Source organism: Sebastes umbrosus, chromosome 18 (genome assembly GCF_015220745.1).
Source record: "Sebastes umbrosus isolate fSebUmb1 chromosome 18, fSebUmb1.pri, whole genome shotgun sequence".
NCBI classification, from domain to species: domain Eukaryota; kingdom Metazoa; phylum Chordata; class Actinopteri; order Perciformes; family Sebastidae; genus Sebastes; species Sebastes umbrosus.
Genome location: NC_051286.1, coordinates 13,566,503 through 13,585,512, shown reverse-complemented (window position 1 = coordinate 13,585,512; position 19,010 = coordinate 13,566,503). Strand labels below are relative to the sequence as shown.

Genomic DNA, 19,010 nt, shown 5'->3' with positions numbered 1-19,010 from the left:
TCAAGAGAGAGGAAAACCCCGGTGTCATGGTTACAGTTACCGGCAGCATTGCAAGACTGACTGACCTGTGCTGGCCTCAAATATCGGCGAGCGCGCACATGTGAGTGTGTCGAAGTGGGTGGAGAGAATTTGACGTGCATATGAGTGTGTGTGTGTGTGTGTCCTGTTTGTAGGGCAAACCTGGCTGTACCAATCCATTTGTATTCTGTCCAAAGGTGTGAACTAACAAGCCCTGAATGCAAAGCCTATTAAAAGTAAACTTCTTATCCAGCTCACTTCCCCCTCAACTCCTTTCATCCTTGTTTTGTCTTCCCTCACATATTTCTCATTCTTTCAGTCCTTTGTTTTTTCCCCCACCTACCTATTTTGGCCTCCTTTTCTTTACAGAACACACGCTCCCTCTGTCACCATGTCTTTTTTCCCTCTCTAGCCAAACTCTGACCCACATTGTACGGTCCCTCCTTCCTCCTAAGGATTACCTCTCCTAATCTCTGATGCTATTAAACCTCCAGGACAGCTCCACCTCCTTCATTCCCTGTGGGACAGTCAAAACAACAGCTTGGGGGTCACCAGGGGTGTCCCTCTAGGTATGAGATAAAGCAGCTGAGGGATAATCACTTTGGATCGAAGCAAAATATTTTGGAATTTCATTGACTTGCGTTATAAACATCCGGGTCACACCAGGTCCGTCTTGAACAGAGAGGTTTATCACAATTAAGTGAGGCGATTAACTTATACCTGGACTCTGGTGCTGTGTCAAATGTTTGTGCTTTAACAGAGAGCCGACCAACACAAGAACACCCAACCCAGAGAATAATCTGAGGGATTTATAAGGGTTTAAGCTGCCCGGGGGGACTCAGAGCCTAGTGCTACCCTCTCAGGTGCTGAACCCCGGATTACTACTAATCAGGAGATATGAAACTAACTAGCAAACAACAGACTGAAACATTTAGAACTGTGCCAATGTGGTGGGTGTTTTTTTGTCCGGTACAGGATGATGTGCAGCATGGATTTTATCAACCTGTTGATTATTTTACTTATTTGAATGACTTAATTACTTTAATATAAATCGGATAAATTGTTTAGTGTATAAAAAGAATAGTGAAAAATACCAGACATCTTCAAATTCAGTCCAATACCCAAAAATATTCGGTATAGATTGCAAAGTATTAAATCTAACATCATATAATACAGAGAAAAGCAGCAAATCGGAAATCACATCTGAAAAGTTGGAAGCCCCGATGTTTGCCGTTTTTATTGCTGTCGAATAATTTTCTGTCAATTAACTAATTAATTAATCAACTTAGCATTTCAGCACTGATAAATAGCACATATTATTAAATATATGTTGGCACTAGCATAAAATAAAAGGTGTCAAGAAACCGAGTTACTGAATGATTGTCTTACCCTCTGAGCGATTTCCCTCTCCACTATGCTGTCTTCTAAGGAGAACATCTCCGACACCGGCCTCTCTTTGACCGGCTCTTTCCTCACCCTCTCCTTCACACTGGTGAGGTCTGGTTCTGAAATGGATGGACCTAAAACCGCCCCATTCACCCCACCCTGGTCCCCTCGGGTCAGTGTCCCACCAGCACCTGCACCACCACCACAACCACCACCACCTCCAGGCCCGGCGCCACCTGGGCTCTGCCCAGCTTTGTGCGCTCTGCCCTGGGCTTGGCTTGGGTCCATTGGTCCCTGGTTGCTCTGTGGTCCTTGATTGTGGTTATGGTGGTGAGTGTGATTGTGGGTGCGGATTTGAGCATTGCTCGGAGGTCTGGGAGGACCCGGGTACTCTGGAGGGGGTTTGTTGGGCAGTTTGGCCAAAGCAGCTTGGAGCTGAGCGCTAATGCTGATGTCCTCATTGAGACCTGGGATCTGAACATCCAACTCAGGTCTCTCCTCTTCCTCCTCCTCCTCTTCACTCTCACTACTGTGTATGAGCATGGTAGCATTGGAAAGAGTCTTTTGATGCTGGTAAGCCACTGGTCCAGGTGGTGTTACAGAAGCCTCAGGTGCTTTCTGGGCAGGCATCTGCATGGGCAACTCCTGTGTCTGCTGAGGTGGAGGTGGAGGCTGAGGTGGGGGCTGGGGTTGTGGCTGAGGGGGCTGGGGCTGAGGAATGGACTGAGGCTGAGGGGGCATCACATGTTCTCTGAGAGTATTCCTCCGATGAAGGGGAGCGTTCATGCCCTTCATCACAAGGCCCTCCATCCCTCCACCTCCACCTCCTCTCATGCTGCTGATCACCTCCATGCTGTGTCTCTTGCCCAGGGTGGAGCGGTGCTTAGCGGCTGCAGTTAACGGTTCACTAACCTCCTGCAGGGACTGGTGCACCACGGCCGAGCTGTCCGGCTGGAACGTCTTGACCGACAGCTGCACCATGCGGGTCACCAGCTCTGGACTGCTGCCCCCCATGCAGCGGTGACGGTGGCTCGCCAGGTCTGGCGTGCTGGTGGCCGGGCGGAAGGAGCTGGAAGGGTAAGGTGGAGGAGGGCGCGACATGTGGTTTCTCAGCATGTTGGCCGTAGCTGCATAGCTTCCCGCATTGTTCCCCTGTTGTTTGGTATTTGCCAGCTCAGGAGTGCTGACAGTGTGAGAGATGGAGCTTCCTACACCTCCACCCCCGCCTCCACCTCCATTAACGCAGGGCGAATGACAGGGGCCCTGGCTGCTGGCTGGTCCTCCCTGATGAGGGCCATGGGATACTGGCTTACTGTAGCTGATCTGCAAGGCCAACATTGATAGAAAAACAGTGTGAGATGTAGACAAGAGCAATACATATAACAAAATCAAACTCAGAGCGTCCACCTCTACCTGTGGTGCGTAAGGACCCGGGCTGGGCCCCAGGCCATGATAAGGGCCCCTCTCCCTCATCTCTGGCTGGCTGTACACCAGAGCCTCAGGCTGGCGGTAAGCACACGCATTACTGATGTTCAGACTGCGCAGCGATTGGCTGTGGAGGTCATGGTGAGCGGGGAGCATGCGCCGCTTCTGCCGCATGACGGCGTCGTACTCAGGTGTGGGCCGGTAGGACGGAGCAATGATGGCGCTGTGGCGGTGGCTGGGGATGTAGTCAGGGCGCATGAGCTCGCTGCCGGGGATGCTGAGGTTGGAGGACATGGGCGAGGGCGGGACGAAATTCTGGGAATGATTGAGGGAGCTCAGGCTGGGGCTGCTGTACATGCTCCCGTTGGGTACGGTACCGTTACGGTAGGGGAAGTCCGCCGGGCAGCGGTCCAGACTGGTCTCTGACTTGTAGTAGGGGTCGTCATGGAAGATACTGTCTAAAGATCAAAAGAGGGACGAAGAAAGAATGAAAAAGTTAGGGTTATTAGGGTTGTCAACGTTAACGCCACTAATTTCTTTAACGCATTAACGCAACTTGCGATTTTTTAGGTTGTAGTGGGCTCAGTTTTAAAGCTAGAGTGAAGATACTGGCATCATAAAATAAATAACTAAATAATGCTCCAAACTTGCGCTAAATTTTGGGAGGAAAAACTGTCAACTTCAAGATATGTGAATGTAAATGGGTTCTATGGGTACGAGTCTCCCCTTTACAGACATGCCCACTTTATGATAATCACATGCAGTTTAGTCAAGTCAGCACACTGACACACTGACAGCTGTTGTTCCCTGTTGGGCTTCAGTTGGCCATGGTATGATTTGAGCATATTGTTTTATGCTAAATGCAGTACCTGTGAGGGTTTCTAGACATTATGTGTCATTGTTTTGTGTTGTTAATTGATTTCCAATAATAAATATATACATACATTTGCATAAAGCAAGCATATTTGCCCACTCCCATGTTGATAAGAGAATTAAATACTTGACAAATCTCCCTTTTAAAGTACATTTTGAACAGATAAAAAATGTGCGATTAATTTGCGATTAATCATGGACAATCATGTGATTAATCATGATTAAATATTTTAATCGATTGACAGCCCTAATTTTTATACATCTCTACCAAGCGTTCAAACAGTTGGTAGAGTTGTATGGTTAAATTTCTAAAACATAAATCAAGTATAACAGAATATAGAAGATGATGAAACCACAGTAACTTATAGTTAGAAGAGTGATCAAGCTAATAAAACAAACAGAAATTCAAAAGAAAAGGTACATAAATTAAATTAAATCAGGAAAAATGGGGACCAAATTTTCCTAAAAGTCCTTTAGAGCAAACCTTATTCTTTCAAAGTTGAGTTTACTGGAGGTGGTTCTGGTGTTTTGATTTAAGGCCATAAGCAATGAGCAGTATCTGCGGCACCCTTAAGGTGTTTCTGATGTGGCAAAAATGATCATTGTTTGGGTCTGGTTGCACGGAAGCACCGACCACATTTGAAACAATTCTGAAAATGTCCTCCCAGTAGTTAACCAACTTACAACAGCGTAGATTTGGAATATTTTCTTCCCACCATAATGAAGGAGACAGTGGTATGCATGTCATTCCTCTTTACTCAACAAACAGAGCATTCTCTCGTGTGAAACTATCTCAAGCCCACAAGCAGGCAGACGTACATAATCTCTGTCCACACAAACGGAGTGTGATGCCTGAGGTCGCACACTACAGAATGATCTCACACCCACGCATAGTAGCACACCCAGAATGTTTTTCCACTCCGTTTTACTGTCAAGCCGACATCAGTGAAGCTCTTCGGATTATAAGGCCGACTGAGTGTGTGAACAAGTCAATGAAAGAGCGAGGAACAAAATGAGGTCACTGCTCTGCACCCCAAACGTTGGGCTCTAATTGGCTGGGAGATTGTTAAAATACAAATGGGGCTGTGAGTCACACGCCTGACGGGAAAGACACAATTAGCTCCATTCAAATGCTTCAGTTATCATCCGGGAGGCTGAGATCTTAAATCACACTGCGGTCACAGCAGTGAGCTGGAGGGGTTGAAATCACTCTAAATGTGTTTGTCTGTGTGTGTTTTACACGTACCTTGAGAGCTCTGTGTGTCCTGGTAATGCTCGCCATACTGGGAATGCATTGACTGGAAGTTACAGGACTGGGGCCGCGGCTGAATGAAGAAACACATTTAATGCAATTAAGTAGAAGCAATTAATTTTTATACTCCATTAAATTGTGCTTATATCATGATCTGCCTCTAAATAAACCTTAAAATGTCACATTGCAATCTTTCCTAGCACGACAGGTGACTGTGACCGACTCAGATCCATGCCAGGGCCGCGGAGTTGTCAACCGCCAATGCCTGCGGTTCTCCAGACAGACAACTGAGCACTCGAGTGGACTGACTGAACAGCTATTGTGCCACATTTAGCCGAGCCATTGTCTGGCCAGCAGGGAGGGAGACGCACAAATCACTGCCTTCATTGTCGCACCGGAAATCAGAGCAAGCAACACCCTTGCAAACTTTCCAACAACACCCACCACACCACCAACGCACGTTAAAACCAAAGGCTCCATGGCACAATTAAGCGCTGCCCTGAGTGGGAGAGCAGGGTCAAATCTCTAACCACAGCCGTTTCTGTCTTCCCTCCCAAATTCTCCCTCCGTCCCCTGCCTTCTGGTCTCATTTACACACTGTGTCAAACCACTGAGCAATAACCAGCGATAATGAACCACATCAATGCGAGCTGACGGTACCAGAGAGAGGCGGTTGGTCCAGGTGGGTCTCCTCCTGATTGGTGCAGGTGAGTGCGTGGGCCTAAAGAGAAACAGAAGAGATGATTCACAGACTGAAAGAATCATGAACTCTATATAACCAATTCAAGATTAACGTTATACAATTTGTTTTGGTATTTTCTTTTCCATAATCTTCAAAAAGTTGGTGAACTCTATTTTACATTAATTTACACATATTAAACATTAAAGGATAGTTTGGGTGTTTTGAAGGGAGGTTGTATGAGGTACTTATCCATAATCAGTGTATTACATACAGTAGATAACAGTCGGCACACGGCCTGCTAGAAGAAGCAGACAGGAGTTACAGCACAGGGTCGGCAGCAAATCGTGTTTTAGCCACCTAAAAGAAAGGCCCACTTAAAAAAAATCAATATCAGTTTAAGTGTACGCTATATTTAGAATATTTTCACCGGTTGACAGCTATACATGTTTCCTTCGTGGAACTGAAGTAACCAGACTCCATTGAAAAAAACAGTAATTTTACCTCGCAGATCACAGAACTTGCTGGTCTACTGCTGCTGCCTTAATCAATTAGCTTGTTTGTGTTGTTGTGTGACTTTGATTAGTTCGGATTCACCAAAGTCACACAATAGCACAAACAAACTAACTGATCGAGGCAGCGGTAGACCAGCAACCCCCGTGTTCTGCGGAGTAAAATTCATTTTTTTATCAATAGAGTCTGGTGGCTTTGGCAAGAGCATAGATGGATACAACGGCTTCAGTTGCCCGTCGAAAAAGGCTGTTTCATGGCAAAGTAAAGCGGTGAAAATATTTTAAATATAGAGTACACTTAAACTTATATTGATTTGTTTTAGGTGGCTAAAATACATTTTGCTGCCGGCTCCGTCCACAGCAGTAGATTGCTTTGCTTCCGAGCGGTGTCTCCTGTCTGTTTCTCCAAACTGGGAGTGTGCCGTCATCTATTGTAGGTAATACACTGATTATGTGTAAGTACCTCAAACAACCCCACTTCAAAACAACCAAACTATCCCTTTAAATGGCAGATAATTCAGGATATATAGTGTTCTAGCGGCCTTCATCTGGCCTCTCCGGTAGCCTCGAGACTCACTCTGCACAGATCTTGTTCTGTTTGTAGAATTTGTGTCTGGCCGTGAAAAGACGAGCGATGTACTTTGCCATTTCCATATCCTCCTGCAGATACAAGCACACAGAGAAAAACATGGATATTGTAAATTAACACAGCAGTCGTATTTATAGAAATTCCAAACCCTGTATTTGTCTCTGTACAGGGATATCTAGGAATGTGTTTGTGCTTTTTTTTGTTTAACTTCCCACTAGAAACCTTGTATAAAGCATGTTTGTGTGTACCGAGACCACCCGCAGACACAACACTCACCATGTGAAAAATGATGGTGTCGTCTCTGCTTGTTATCTCCACTGTGATGGCTGACTTGTTGTGCGCTATGGTGCCAATGTCCTTCCACCTGTCACACACAAACGGAAACACAAACAAATGCACACAAGGATTGAATTTTCCCACACAAAATTCATAATATTTTCTTCCATATTCATAGATTTGTATAAACCCTGCTACCTCATGATCACAGAAAAAAAATAGATAAATACGATGGAGGGTTAGGGGGCTTACTTGTGGAGCATGATGGATCTGCCATTTCTGTGTTTGACAAACACTCCAATGAAGGACACACCGATGAAAATATCGTTTGTGTAGTTGTCCTGTGGAAGAAGAGTGAATATCGTTAGGACTAAGTCTTCTCACAATCAAAGAAATGGGCTACTCTAGGGGTTTGTGTGTCTGTGTAGGAGGCTGTGAGTGATACGTTCACCTACCTTAGCGGGAAAGCTCTCCTGCCCAAAGCCGTCCAGTTTCTCCACCTCTTTGATGTACAGCAGCTCTGCCTCAGCGGTCTGCATTCGACTGAGAAAGCACAGACAGATATAGTACCTGGTACTAGGTCTATGCATCTTTTTTCTCTCTCTCTCTTTTTCAAATGTGCACATGTACAAACAGAATAAAATGAAGCTGACAGTACCAGTGACTCTTGTGCTCCTCAGCGACTTTCTGGGTCCACTCCTCCAGCACCTCGTCACTATTAGGCCAGTTCTGAGAGGAAAAACAGAAGTGAGCAAAACATGAGGCAGAACATAAGAAAGAAATGTAAGAGGAAAACACAAAAAAAAACTGACTAAAGACCTTTTCACACCGGGGGCGCGATGAATAAACGACACAAAAATACAAAATACTTGCTTGCTAATATTAAACGTCTAGTGCCTTTATTGTGAAAAGTAAGAACGGAAGAAGTGGATCCTGTATGCGCGGCCTTTATGAAGGTTGAAAGGAGTAATAAGTAACAAGTTTGCCGTCCTGGTTGGGACTGCGGAGCCTCCGTGTTGTTGTTTCATATATATAGGCGCAACTCAACCTGCCTTTATTCACGGTGCGAAAGCTCAGAAAAAACAGAAGTTGTTCTAAAAAAAAAAGTATGTAGCTTTCTTGCTGCATGATATTCACATTCTGTGTGAAAGTATTCATGACAAAAACAACAGTTCGAAAAAACATATTGATGTGCAAATTAGGGCTGTCGCGATATAAGATTCACTACATGATTGCTGTGGCCAAAAGAATTCATGTTAACGATATTATCGCGATATCTATAGAACATTTTAATATAAAAATACCAGTGCAATCAGTCAAATTCAACTTTGTTCATTGTGCGTTTTGTCTCTTTTTTGACAAGTGAATTACACTCAAAATTTGTGTGTAGGGAGGTGGAGAGAGAGTGAGTAATCATAACTGTTTATATAAAATGATTTAAGAGACGCTGGATTATTTACACACTATTATTATATGTGTATTATTAACATGATATCAATATCTAATTTTTAATCATCACGGGTATTGTTAATACCGGTATATCGTGGCACCCCTTGTGCAAATTCATCACAAGACCTCCGCTGTGTAAAGGCCTTTTTACTCTCTTCAATGAGTCGATGGTGTAGTAATGAACATCAGGTAGCTGGATATGTAACAGAGTCAAATAGTGTTCCGTTGATGTAATACATTTGGTATCCACTAGATCTTTATCTCACTCCGCTTCTTATTCTTTCTCTTTATTCTGCCTGTCAATCAGGCATGCAGAGAGAGGAGGTACACAGGTGACACAAGAATGTGTGCCTTCAGGCGCCACACAAACACACAGAGAAAAACACACACACACATATTTGAACAGTGAAGGACTCACCACTGGGAAGAGCACGTACTCCCTGAGGAAGTCCTGAGACATGAACTGAGTGAAGTCCCCAAAGTCAGCTAGAAAAATACAAACACATACATTTTATAACCTTTTAGGTAAAAAAAATAATTTCCAAGTGTTTGAACGTAACATTTACAAATCACACATCATGCCTTTTGTTGTGAAAAACTGAAAACTGTCGGGTAACATTCACACTCCAGATGATATGAACAGACATTTGTTATTATAAAATACTGCATATATGTTTTAATTGGCCTTCATCTAAAAGGTTTTTATCTACATAGTTATTCATTCCTAAGGATATGTGCGTGCCAAAGAAGATAACGTCGAGATAATGTCAAGATAATTAGTCTTTCCAATTAATGCCAAGGTTGTTTTCTTTTTTCTCTCCATAGAGTTGTTGCAGAAAGTAATAAACACAACATATTTGCCTTGTTCCAAGTAACATATTTTGATATCAAGACTGTTAAATTGCTGTAGCTAAAACTTTGCTACACTTTTTTTTTTCTTTTAATGTAGCTAAAGGATTACTTTCCAAGTTTTTGGAGCATTTCTAGGGAAGAAATGTACACAGTTGCCACATTAGGGAAGCAAAAATGTTCTACCTTGGCTAATAGTCCTTGATTCAGAGTAACCAGAAGCTGCTTGTTAGCTCAATTATCTAACCAATTAGTTACACATGGCTTTGTTCCATTCTCGTAACTAATCAAAAATCAGTGCACCTTATTGTAACGTGTTACAAAAATTAAATGTCTACAGCACACCAGTATTGACCCCACCTGCACACCATCTCCATAACATTGTCAGGCCTCCAGATAGGGCATTGTGAGTGCATCCTAAGTACTGTTCTGCTGTCTGTCGGACAAAAGGAGGTGCAGCGGAGGATCCTCGCCTCCTTTCAGATAAGCGTCTTCCTGATGCTACTAATGCTAACCTTGGAACTAGTGATAAGCTAACTGTCTGTTTACATTCCCCCCGAGACACAGACAGCACCCAGGAACAAGACCGAGGAGATGGAGTGAGGTTGTGTGTGTATGTGTGTGTGTGTGTGTTAAGACTGATACCATAGGAACTCAAGTGGACTGGGCTCTCCCAGTGGTATGCAGCCATATTAGGTAGTGAAGTCGAGATGACCTGAGAAAGTGTGAGTTTGTGCTCACTCTTTCTCTCTTGTGCTGCCTGTCTCCCTCTGGTAGATTATTCACATGAGATGTTTGTTCATGCATGTGTGTGTGTGTGAGTGTGTGTCTTACCTTGTACTGCTAGGCCAGCTAGTCTGATCCCCTGCTCTACTGTGCAGTGGAGACGTCCATCCAACACCACTTTCTTCACCTGCAGGTAATACTGATACCTAAGGAGAAAGAAGGAAAAAAGAAAGAAAGAGTTATTAAGATGAGATGCTGTGTAGAGTGACACTGGTGTTGGAAATGTTTTACTTTGATAAGAAATTCATGTTTTTAGCCACGGCAGCCGCTAGCAGGGGTAGTCTACAAGGAAGCCCGCAAACTGGGGAAACTCTTGCGTTAAGGTTAGGCATTGACCTCTAATAGTTAAGGTTAGGATAGGTCGTCGGGCAGTGAGTCTCGCGAGAGTTTTTGCAGATCTCAGATCAGATTTCACAATTTGCGGGCTCCCTTCTAGACACGACCGCAGGCTCTAGGAATGGCAATATGGGTCTGTCGGTCAGTCCACCACAGACTGAAATATCTCAACAACTATTGGATGGATTGTGATGACATTTTATACAGACGTTCACGATTCCCTGACTTTTCCTCTAGTGCCACCGTGACGTTGACATTTTTGTTTCGTGGTGAAATATCTCAACAACTATTGGATGCGTTGCTATGAGATTTTGGCTTTTTCTAATCTCAAACACGCACACACCACAAGATTTGAAAATAATGACGCATCACACACCACAGGATATTATTCATTATTGTGCCAGAGGGAGCAATGCACCACCTCACGTGATCTCACATGATCTCATTGGGAAGCAGACGTAAACAAAGTGGAGACTGACGTGCTCTAGTAATGCTTTGCAGTGAGACAAAACAAAAGCAGAAGGTTAAATGAGTCTGCATGATGTGGTCAACACGGGTTGTCTAGTCTTCAGCGTGAACTGGAGGTGAGAATTTAACTGTCAGTTTTAACATCTGTCAACAGTAGTATACTAACTAATGTTAGCCTCAAGGGCTAGAATGTTTATTGTTGCTTGGCAACACCATCAGCTGCTGTGGGTTGGCTTGGGAGGTACTGATGTTATCATCCAGATTTTAACTCCTAAATAAAATAATATCAAACACGTTTGATATTAATCGTGTCGGACCCGATGAGTCTGTGAACAGTTCGGGAGGATTAAGACTGGATCTGTAAACGCCTCACTTTATCAGATAATAAGGGCCGAACATCAGTACCGACCAAGGGCCCAGACCAGATCTTTCCTCCGATTGTCGGGAGGGGTGAATCAGGGATAAAACTCCTGTAGTCTGAGCCTGGCTTTAGTTTTGCTCACACTGCATACCACAGCATTCTCTACCAGCTAAAACTGCACAAAACATCTGACTAGGTGGGTGGTAGGCACTCTTATTAGCTTTCAGAAACTCACCAGAATTTGGGTTGGTGGTTATTGTAATTTTTCCAACTAGCCACACTGTCTCTGAACACCACTTCTATTAAATCGAGTTGGAAAACATGATGGCTTTCACTTCAACACATTTGACCAAAGAAAGTAAGAAGAGCTGTGATCAAGGCGTTGCTACATTAGCAACTGAAGGATTGCAAACATCCAAAGAGACACCACAGAGAGACGTATTCTTCTGCTTCTGGTTTGTGCAACAGAAAGTATGCGTCAAGACAGTATTGGCAACAAGCATTAGCCATTTAAAACAATGCCAGAGAAGCTTGTTGCAGAATCCAAGTGAGGAATGAGTGAATCACCTCTATTTGAAATACCAGTGACTCATTTTTGACTTGAGAGGAATGCCAAATGTACACCAGTACGGGATAAACAATACCATTTTATAGGTCTGTAAATTTTCGGCTAACGGCGAGCATGTTACACGGAGCTAAGGACTGAGTTTAATTTTAGGTAGTGCCAACACAAGCTGGACAAAAGAGGAGTATTGTAATTGAGGCAAACTGGGGACTGGGCACTGTGGTTTTGGGCAGTGGTGGTTTTGCCAAGTGTAAGCCAATATGATGACACAGTTCAGATTGTTGAGCCCACTTGCAGCCTTCACATAATGTGGTAAAAAAGTCCCAAAACCCCAAAGGCTGAAATACGCCGAGCTCCTTAAAAGTTTCTGAGCTCCTTTTGTCCACTTTTAGCCCGCGGTCCAACTGGATGTTTGTCTTTTGGAGAATGGAGTGGCCACACAGGAGGAAAGAGAGAATTGTCAGGGTGACCGGGCTCAGCTGCGTAAAAACTCGCACACACCGTTTCCTGTTTGTTGCCATGGTGACCACCGGTCTTTCCAATGTGGGCCGTGAGACACCTTTTCTGACGTACACACACACACACACAGTCAGAAGAAGCTGAGTGGAAGCGTACATTAGACAGTCCATGCCAGAGTACACAAACGTCTACGTGGGAACCACTGAGCTATACATGCTTAGTCATTCACTCAGTCGCTCTTTCACACTCAAACACACACACACATACTTTTGAGTTCCTCAATTCCTACATTTTCTTTCCTCCTCTGTCATCTCAGTTGCTCTCACCAATCCTCCACCATTTAGCTCCCTCTGAATTGTTAATTTACCCTCATAGTTTCAGAGTTTCATGCCCTCCTTTATGTTTCTTTACATCTTTCATGTTCATATTCTTCTTCACATTCTCTCCTCCTGCTTGTTCTTTTCTTTTTTGAGCTCCACTCAGCATACTCCCAGGCCTATAATCTGACCCCGCCCTCCTCCCTCACCCTGTCATTACACCCGTTGGCTATGCTGCCATTCCGTTCCCGTGGCAACCCCCTAATTAGCCAACCCCAACCGCCGTGGCTGCAGCGTTGGGGAGGAGCCTGATGCGGTGTGGAGGATGGGGGGGGTGGGAGGAGCTTCGCGGGACACAAAACCCCTTCAAATGATTGTGGACTTTGTTTTTACAAACTCTCCATGTTTTCCCAGCGCTCTCAGTATGGGGTCTGGGGAAATGTTGAGGTTGACAGTGGTTGGTTCTCATTCTGAGGTTCAATGGTAACAGCATGATGGTGTTTATATATATATGTGAGGCTGGCGGTGGAGAGGCGGACGGTAAACTGTTAAAATAACTATGAACAAGTGAAAGCGCGACACTGAAATTATACAAAAACATCACAAAACAAACCTTTTAGACTTTTGACCTTTAAAAAAAAAACAACCTTTGTCTACTTGTTTACCCTGTACACAAGTTGGATAGGTCTACAGGTTGGGACTAGTTCAGACAAAAGGTGATTTTCCTCAAATATGTTGATACTTTGCAGACAATGATCATAAGATTACTATTCTCTAGTAAGTTTACTGTCTTGTTGATAGTCTTTGCCTTTGTAATCTATGCTAAAAACACTGAGAAAAATACATCTTTCCAGACAAAGTGTCCCCATTACTCTGGATGATCTATAGAACAAGTTTTCAAAAATTAAATTTACCTTTTTTTGTATGATGTTGAAACTTCGAGCTGCAATTAATGATTATTTTCATTGTCAATTTAGCTTTGTTTGGTCAATAAAATATCAGACAATGGAGAAAAATGCTGATCAGTGTTTCCCCCAAAGCCCAAGATGACGTCCTCAAATGTCTTGTTCTGTCCACAACTCAAAGATATTCAGTTTACTTTCATAGAGTAAAGAAACTAGAAAATATTCACATTTAAGAAGCTGGAATCAGAGAATTTTTTCTTAACAAATAATCAGACAAATTTATCGATTATCAAAATAGTTGGTGACCAATCGATCAATCGTTGCAACTCTAGATTAAAGCATATCTCCTGACCCGCAAAACCATGTTAAAGGGACAGAATTAGGGTTTGTATCTATGACACTAAAACATGTTTTGCAAAAGCTGCCTTTTCTCATTAATTTAGGCAGCTATACTTTGCATCATACACAACTTGATATTGTTATTCTATCAGAGGATCTAGACTTTTTTTTTTTCTTAAAAAATTACTCAAACAGATTAATCCATTATCAAAATAGTTGGCGATTCATTTAATAGTTGACAACTAAATCGATTACTCGTTGAAGCTCTACCTCCAACACATATCTAAAAAACCTGGGCTAATAAAACCAAAACTATCTGCATGGCTAGATATCACTAGAGATAAGTGAGAAAACATGCGTTAATGTAATTTGGGTGAATCTATCCTTAAGAGTAAATCAAATAATAAAACTTAATTAACAACCCAATCATGTTCTGGCCACATAGACTATCACTCGTAAGCCTACAAATATAATATGTGTCCACAAAGACGTCCTTATGATGGCACACACCTGGCACGCATGTCAGAATGACATCACTATGCTGTAATAACAGGTGAACGTACACACACACACACACAGACATGAGGTAGAGCTTTCCTCCTCACTGAGAGTTACTTGTGACTTCCACCATGGCAGAGCGCTCTGCTGGCACTCCAGGCAGCCACACAGGCACAAAGGGCCCTTTATATGCCCACGCATGTTCAAGCCCCGCTCAAGATATGCTGCCAGATGTCCAAGTGGCCCCGGACAACAAGCCTGCAAGCATATGTGCATGCATGCATGAATGTGTGTGTACATATGCTTCACAACCCCCACCCCCCCACCTCTGCAGTGGTATGACCCTGACCACCCCCTCAACCCTGGATGGGTGCAGACGGCTTGTGTGGGAGGCCGGAGGATTTCACTTTGAAATGTGTTGAATCAGCAAGGGGCACAACAGAGTACAGCTGTATGTGTGTGAGTGTGTGTGTGTTAGTGATAACTAGCTGAACAATGCAAGGATTTCAAGGCTGTTGGTGCTGCTAGCCTTGGGGGCTGCTGAGGCCAGCTGGCCTCGCTCCGGTCAACAGCTCTCTGTTTAGGTTCCTCACTTTCTCTCTCTGGGCCACTTTAACCCTCCTTCATATCAGTGAGACAGAAGGAGCAGAAGGCTTCAACCACACACACCTTCTGCAAGATGTGTGTGTGTGTGGTAAAAATGGAAAGTATCCAAAGAGGTGGTTTCCAGAAAGAGAAAAAAAAAAGGAGGTGGTACAGGAGGATATCTAGTTAAGTGAGTAATATATAGGAGGTAGTCTGGGATTAGTACAAGAAGCAGATCAGGGCTCAAACACGGTGCAACTGACTCTGGATGATACTCTCACACACACCTAAGCAGTCCAACCAATTTGGTTATGACTAGTAATGTGAGTAAGGCATTACTCTGATTTATGTGTTTACATGGCTAAAGGGCCATTCGGGCTAAAATTACACTCTACAGATTCTGTTACAAAGTCAAAGCTCATCCTCCACTGTTCAACTTCAAACCCAATCTGTGGTTTATCCTTGCAGCCATCTTGGTGTGAATATTGCCATAAAATCATTAGCTTTTTCTATTAGCTTCATCACCGTAGAGCAGGGCTGCCCAAAGTGGGGCCTGCGGGCCCAAGTTGGCCCTCCATAAGGTTTGATTTGGCCCGCCAGATGTTTCTAGCAATTTTTTTTTTTTTTAATTAAAAGACCTGCGTGATTGCCTGCAATCCTGACTGACTTTACTGTCTTTTAGAGCTAGAGTGAAGTTACTGGTATCATATGAAACTAGAAAACCTAGCCATGTCATGCTAGCTTGTCGGGAACAAGGCTAAATAACTACATTTTCGGCTTGGCCATTTTCACAGGGGTCCCTTGACCTCTGACCTCAAGATATGTGGATGAAATTGGGTTCTATGGGTACCCACAAGTCTCCCCTTTACAGACATGCCCACTTTATGATAATCACATGCAGTTTAGGGCAAAAACATGCAGTTTTTTAGTGTTTAGTGTTATTTTCACCTATTGTAAAAATGGTGTATTTGAATATTCCTGCATACTAGGGTCCTTAAACAATCTTGAAATTGCATAAATTGGGTATGACTGGAAATGAGCCCAATTGTATTAGGCAGGTGATTTTATGTGTAAAGACTATTCAGTTAGGGGAACTTGGGATCCTAGTACCATTATGCATCTTAACAATACAATACACTACAATAGGTGGTTGCTTTTGGGCCGTGGCCCACCATTAAGTTCCAGTTTCGGCTCTCCAAATGAAAAACTTTGGGCACCCCTGCCGTAGAGCATGTACAAAGTTGTTTGGTAAATATGCCACTTCAAGCATGGAAAGTTTGTATTTTAGAGGACGTCTGGAGATCATAAAACGAAAAGAGAAACAAAGTGAAACATCTTCCCAGTAAAAATATCTTTGTAAAGCATCGTCAGGAAATTGGATAAAAACGTGTGTTGTAAAAAAAATTCTAATTAAGTTTTTACAATTACATAATATAACCCCACATAGTGTATCTTGCATCAATAACTGAAACTATGAGCATACCTGCATCAACATAATGGAGAACAGTGTTTACATGGGCTCCAGCTTTCTTGCATTACTGCCTTAATTGCTTGATAATTCAATTATTGGTGTGAATATGCAGCCAGTAAGCACACACACACACATACATATACACACACACACACACGCACTGATACTTTAGCCCCCTGCTTTGGGTAATTTTCACAGCTGCATGAAGAGAGGAAGAGAGCGAAGGAAAAACAGATGAATGGATGGACGGGAAGAGAGGGAGATCTCGTATCAGGTTACACATCAGTCAAACACTGAACTTCAAAGAGCAGACCACATTATAAAACTCACATTACTTTCTCAGTAAATCTCATTTACTCAGAGGAGGCAGAGTCAACACTCTGTCTTTCTAGTTTCTGGCAACAAGTTAAGATGAATTTGTTTATAAAACCAAGTGTTCTTTTTCTTACAATCTAATTTCTGTTCAAATGAACAGAGGAGGCATTTTAAACCCATGACCTACATCTCAGTTGGTAACTTCAGTTTAAGGCCAGGAACATTTTAGTTTTAAAAGTAACTTTCCTAAAAAAAAAAAAAAGGGTTTAGTGAAACAGTAAATCAAAGCACAAGCGTCCCAAAAACCAAATCCACTCACTCCTACTCTGTTTTTAGACACAAACACAAACATACTTTTCTATGCGGACACATAAATATGTGTAAGTTCCAGCAGAAACACATGCTGGCAGCAAGCTTTAACCACATAAATAACAAGGTACAAACCCAAAGCCAAGTGTTGCTGCCAAACTTTTACTTTCTCTGTCCCCACTTGTCTTCCTCTTTGCCTCTGTCATTCTTTCTCTGATTCCTGCCCTTCCCCCCTTCATCACCAGACCAGGTGTGTAGAAAAAACAAAGATGTGCTTCATTGGATGTGACCCAAATCAACCTCAATAAATTATCTACATTTAAAAAAAAAAAAAGAAGGGCCGTCAGTTGTAACTGTTATCATTCCCACACTGATTTATGTTCTCAAAGGAAAGTACAGACAACATAAGAGCAAAGAAAGCTTTTTTAAACCCTTGATTTAAGGCAATAAAAAAAAGTGTGTTTTGAACTTCATCAAAAAAAAAGATTGTTCTCAACTTGATGTGAAGAAAAAAGGGGATGGGTCTTTTAGAAAAAAAGCTTGCCTCGGGGGTCGTGTATGTTCTTACAATGTGGTGTATTGTGACTAACTCTTCTGACAGGGCTGCAGCTGGCTTCTGAGAGGATTCTTGGGGGGGAGTGTGCGAGGTGTGCGAGGTGAGTGAGTGTGTGTTTTGTAAACCAGACATCCCCCCGCCATCCCCCCCCCCCCATTTACCCCCAGCACTTCTGCTGGGAGGAATGTGTGGTCCGCCTCCTACGCTGGACGGCTGTGCCAACATTCCTGACAAACAAAAAAAAAAAAAAAGAAGAGAAAGAGGGAGAGAGAAAAGGAGGACGAAGGGATGAAGAGAAAGAGAGTAAAAAATGCGGGATTGGAGTGATGTGGAGATCTGCTCTTGATAAAAAAGGAGCAGGGGTGACACTATGTAGAGGGATTGTAAGAGAAAGAGAGGGGGCTTGAGGAAAAAGAGGCGACCATTGTTCCCTAAATTGCCCCTTAGGCCCCATCATAACCCCTTCAACCCCCATAACCCCCATACACACACACACCATAAAGGCCTGCAGGGGTTTCCTGGAAAACCATCTCTTTACCAGAGCAGATCCTGACTTCTGTATAACGAACCTGCAGACACACACACACACACAAGCTCTCTCTGAGTGTATCAGGCCGGTCACTGATACATGATGATTTCATTATTTACCATGTAAGCACAGAAATAGCATGTCCAGTCCTGCCTCCTCCTCAAAAAAGCGAGGTGATTCAACAGCGTAAATGGTTAACACACTCACACACTCACACACCTTAAAGCTAACTCTGGCGTCAAAACATCAAGCTGTGACCTGCAGTCGACCTTTCCCACATCCAGCGAAGCAGAAGCCGCAAATTCACCAGCTCCGTGCGAGGCAGACCTGCGGAGTGTGTGTGTGTGTGTGTCTGTGTGTGAGTGTGAGAAGGAATCTGAGACGGCAGACTGTCCATTACACACTGACCCCTGGATGCCCTTTTCACAGCTAGCCAACATGATAATTCACACTCTTTCCCTCACACACACACTGCTGCTGATAATCAGACTGAAATGACATCCATCTTGTGGTTGTCAATCTCATCCACGTTTGTCGTCATTTTCCTGTTACTATTTTTCATGAATGTAACCAGCGAGCTAGCTAAGTAGGGAGATGACAGCCCCATTCATAATCCCGCCTGCTTAGCTCCGATTGGTCGTCTGAAAACAGACATCGGTGGACACATGATGAACAAATCGATTCATAGGGTCTGGAACCACAGTAAATGTGACCAGGTGTATCCAAAGATCAAACACAAATCAATTTTCTTCCCATGTCATCAATCATTGTCAGTATGACACTGTTACCATGGCAACCTATCTGGTACTGACATCCTTTTTTGTTTACTTGAACATTTCTCCTCACAGACACATGGGTTGCGTCCGTAATTCCATACTAACATGTTATTTAGTACGGTAAAAC

General features: G+C 43.3%; 1 protein-coding gene and 1 long non-coding RNA gene across 3 annotated transcripts in view; one reads left to right on the top strand and one right to left on the bottom strand.

Annotated features, from left to right (window-relative positions):
• Positions 1 to 19,010, bottom strand: part of LOC119477265 (tyrosine-protein phosphatase non-receptor type 14-like) — a 44,823-nt gene that overhangs the window by 8,062 nt on the left and 17,751 nt on the right. The window contains exons 1-12 of one of the 2 annotated variants that reach the window (XM_037751256.1): positions 17,158 to 17,306; positions 10,143 to 10,240; positions 8,878 to 8,945; positions 7,669 to 7,739; positions 7,466 to 7,553; positions 7,263 to 7,351; positions 7,011 to 7,098; positions 6,723 to 6,805; positions 5,615 to 5,675; positions 4,949 to 5,027; positions 2,818 to 3,287; positions 1,408 to 2,727 (exon numbers count right to left, since the gene is read on the bottom strand). In XM_037751256.1, the coding sequence (XP_037607184.1) occupies positions 1,408 to 2,727; positions 2,818 to 3,287; positions 4,949 to 5,027; positions 5,615 to 5,675; positions 6,723 to 6,805; positions 7,011 to 7,098; positions 7,263 to 7,351; positions 7,466 to 7,553; positions 7,669 to 7,739; positions 8,878 to 8,945; positions 10,143 to 10,240; positions 17,158 to 17,261 (2,619 nt within the window). In that variant the 5' untranslated portion in view covers positions 17,262 to 17,306. Of the gene's footprint in view, positions 1 to 1,407; positions 2,728 to 2,817; positions 3,288 to 4,948; positions 5,028 to 5,614; positions 5,676 to 6,722; positions 6,806 to 7,010; positions 7,099 to 7,262; positions 7,352 to 7,465; positions 7,554 to 7,668; positions 7,740 to 8,877; positions 8,946 to 10,142; positions 10,241 to 17,157; positions 17,307 to 19,010 lie in introns of those variants that run through there. The other variant, XM_037751255.1, reaches the window with a different exon arrangement.
• LOC119477306 lies at positions 26 to 18,468 on the top strand. Its single transcript, XR_005204219.1, has 3 exons — positions 26 to 160; positions 15,022 to 15,036; positions 18,443 to 18,468. It is a non-coding gene; the product is annotated as an uncharacterized LOC119477306 (long non-coding RNA).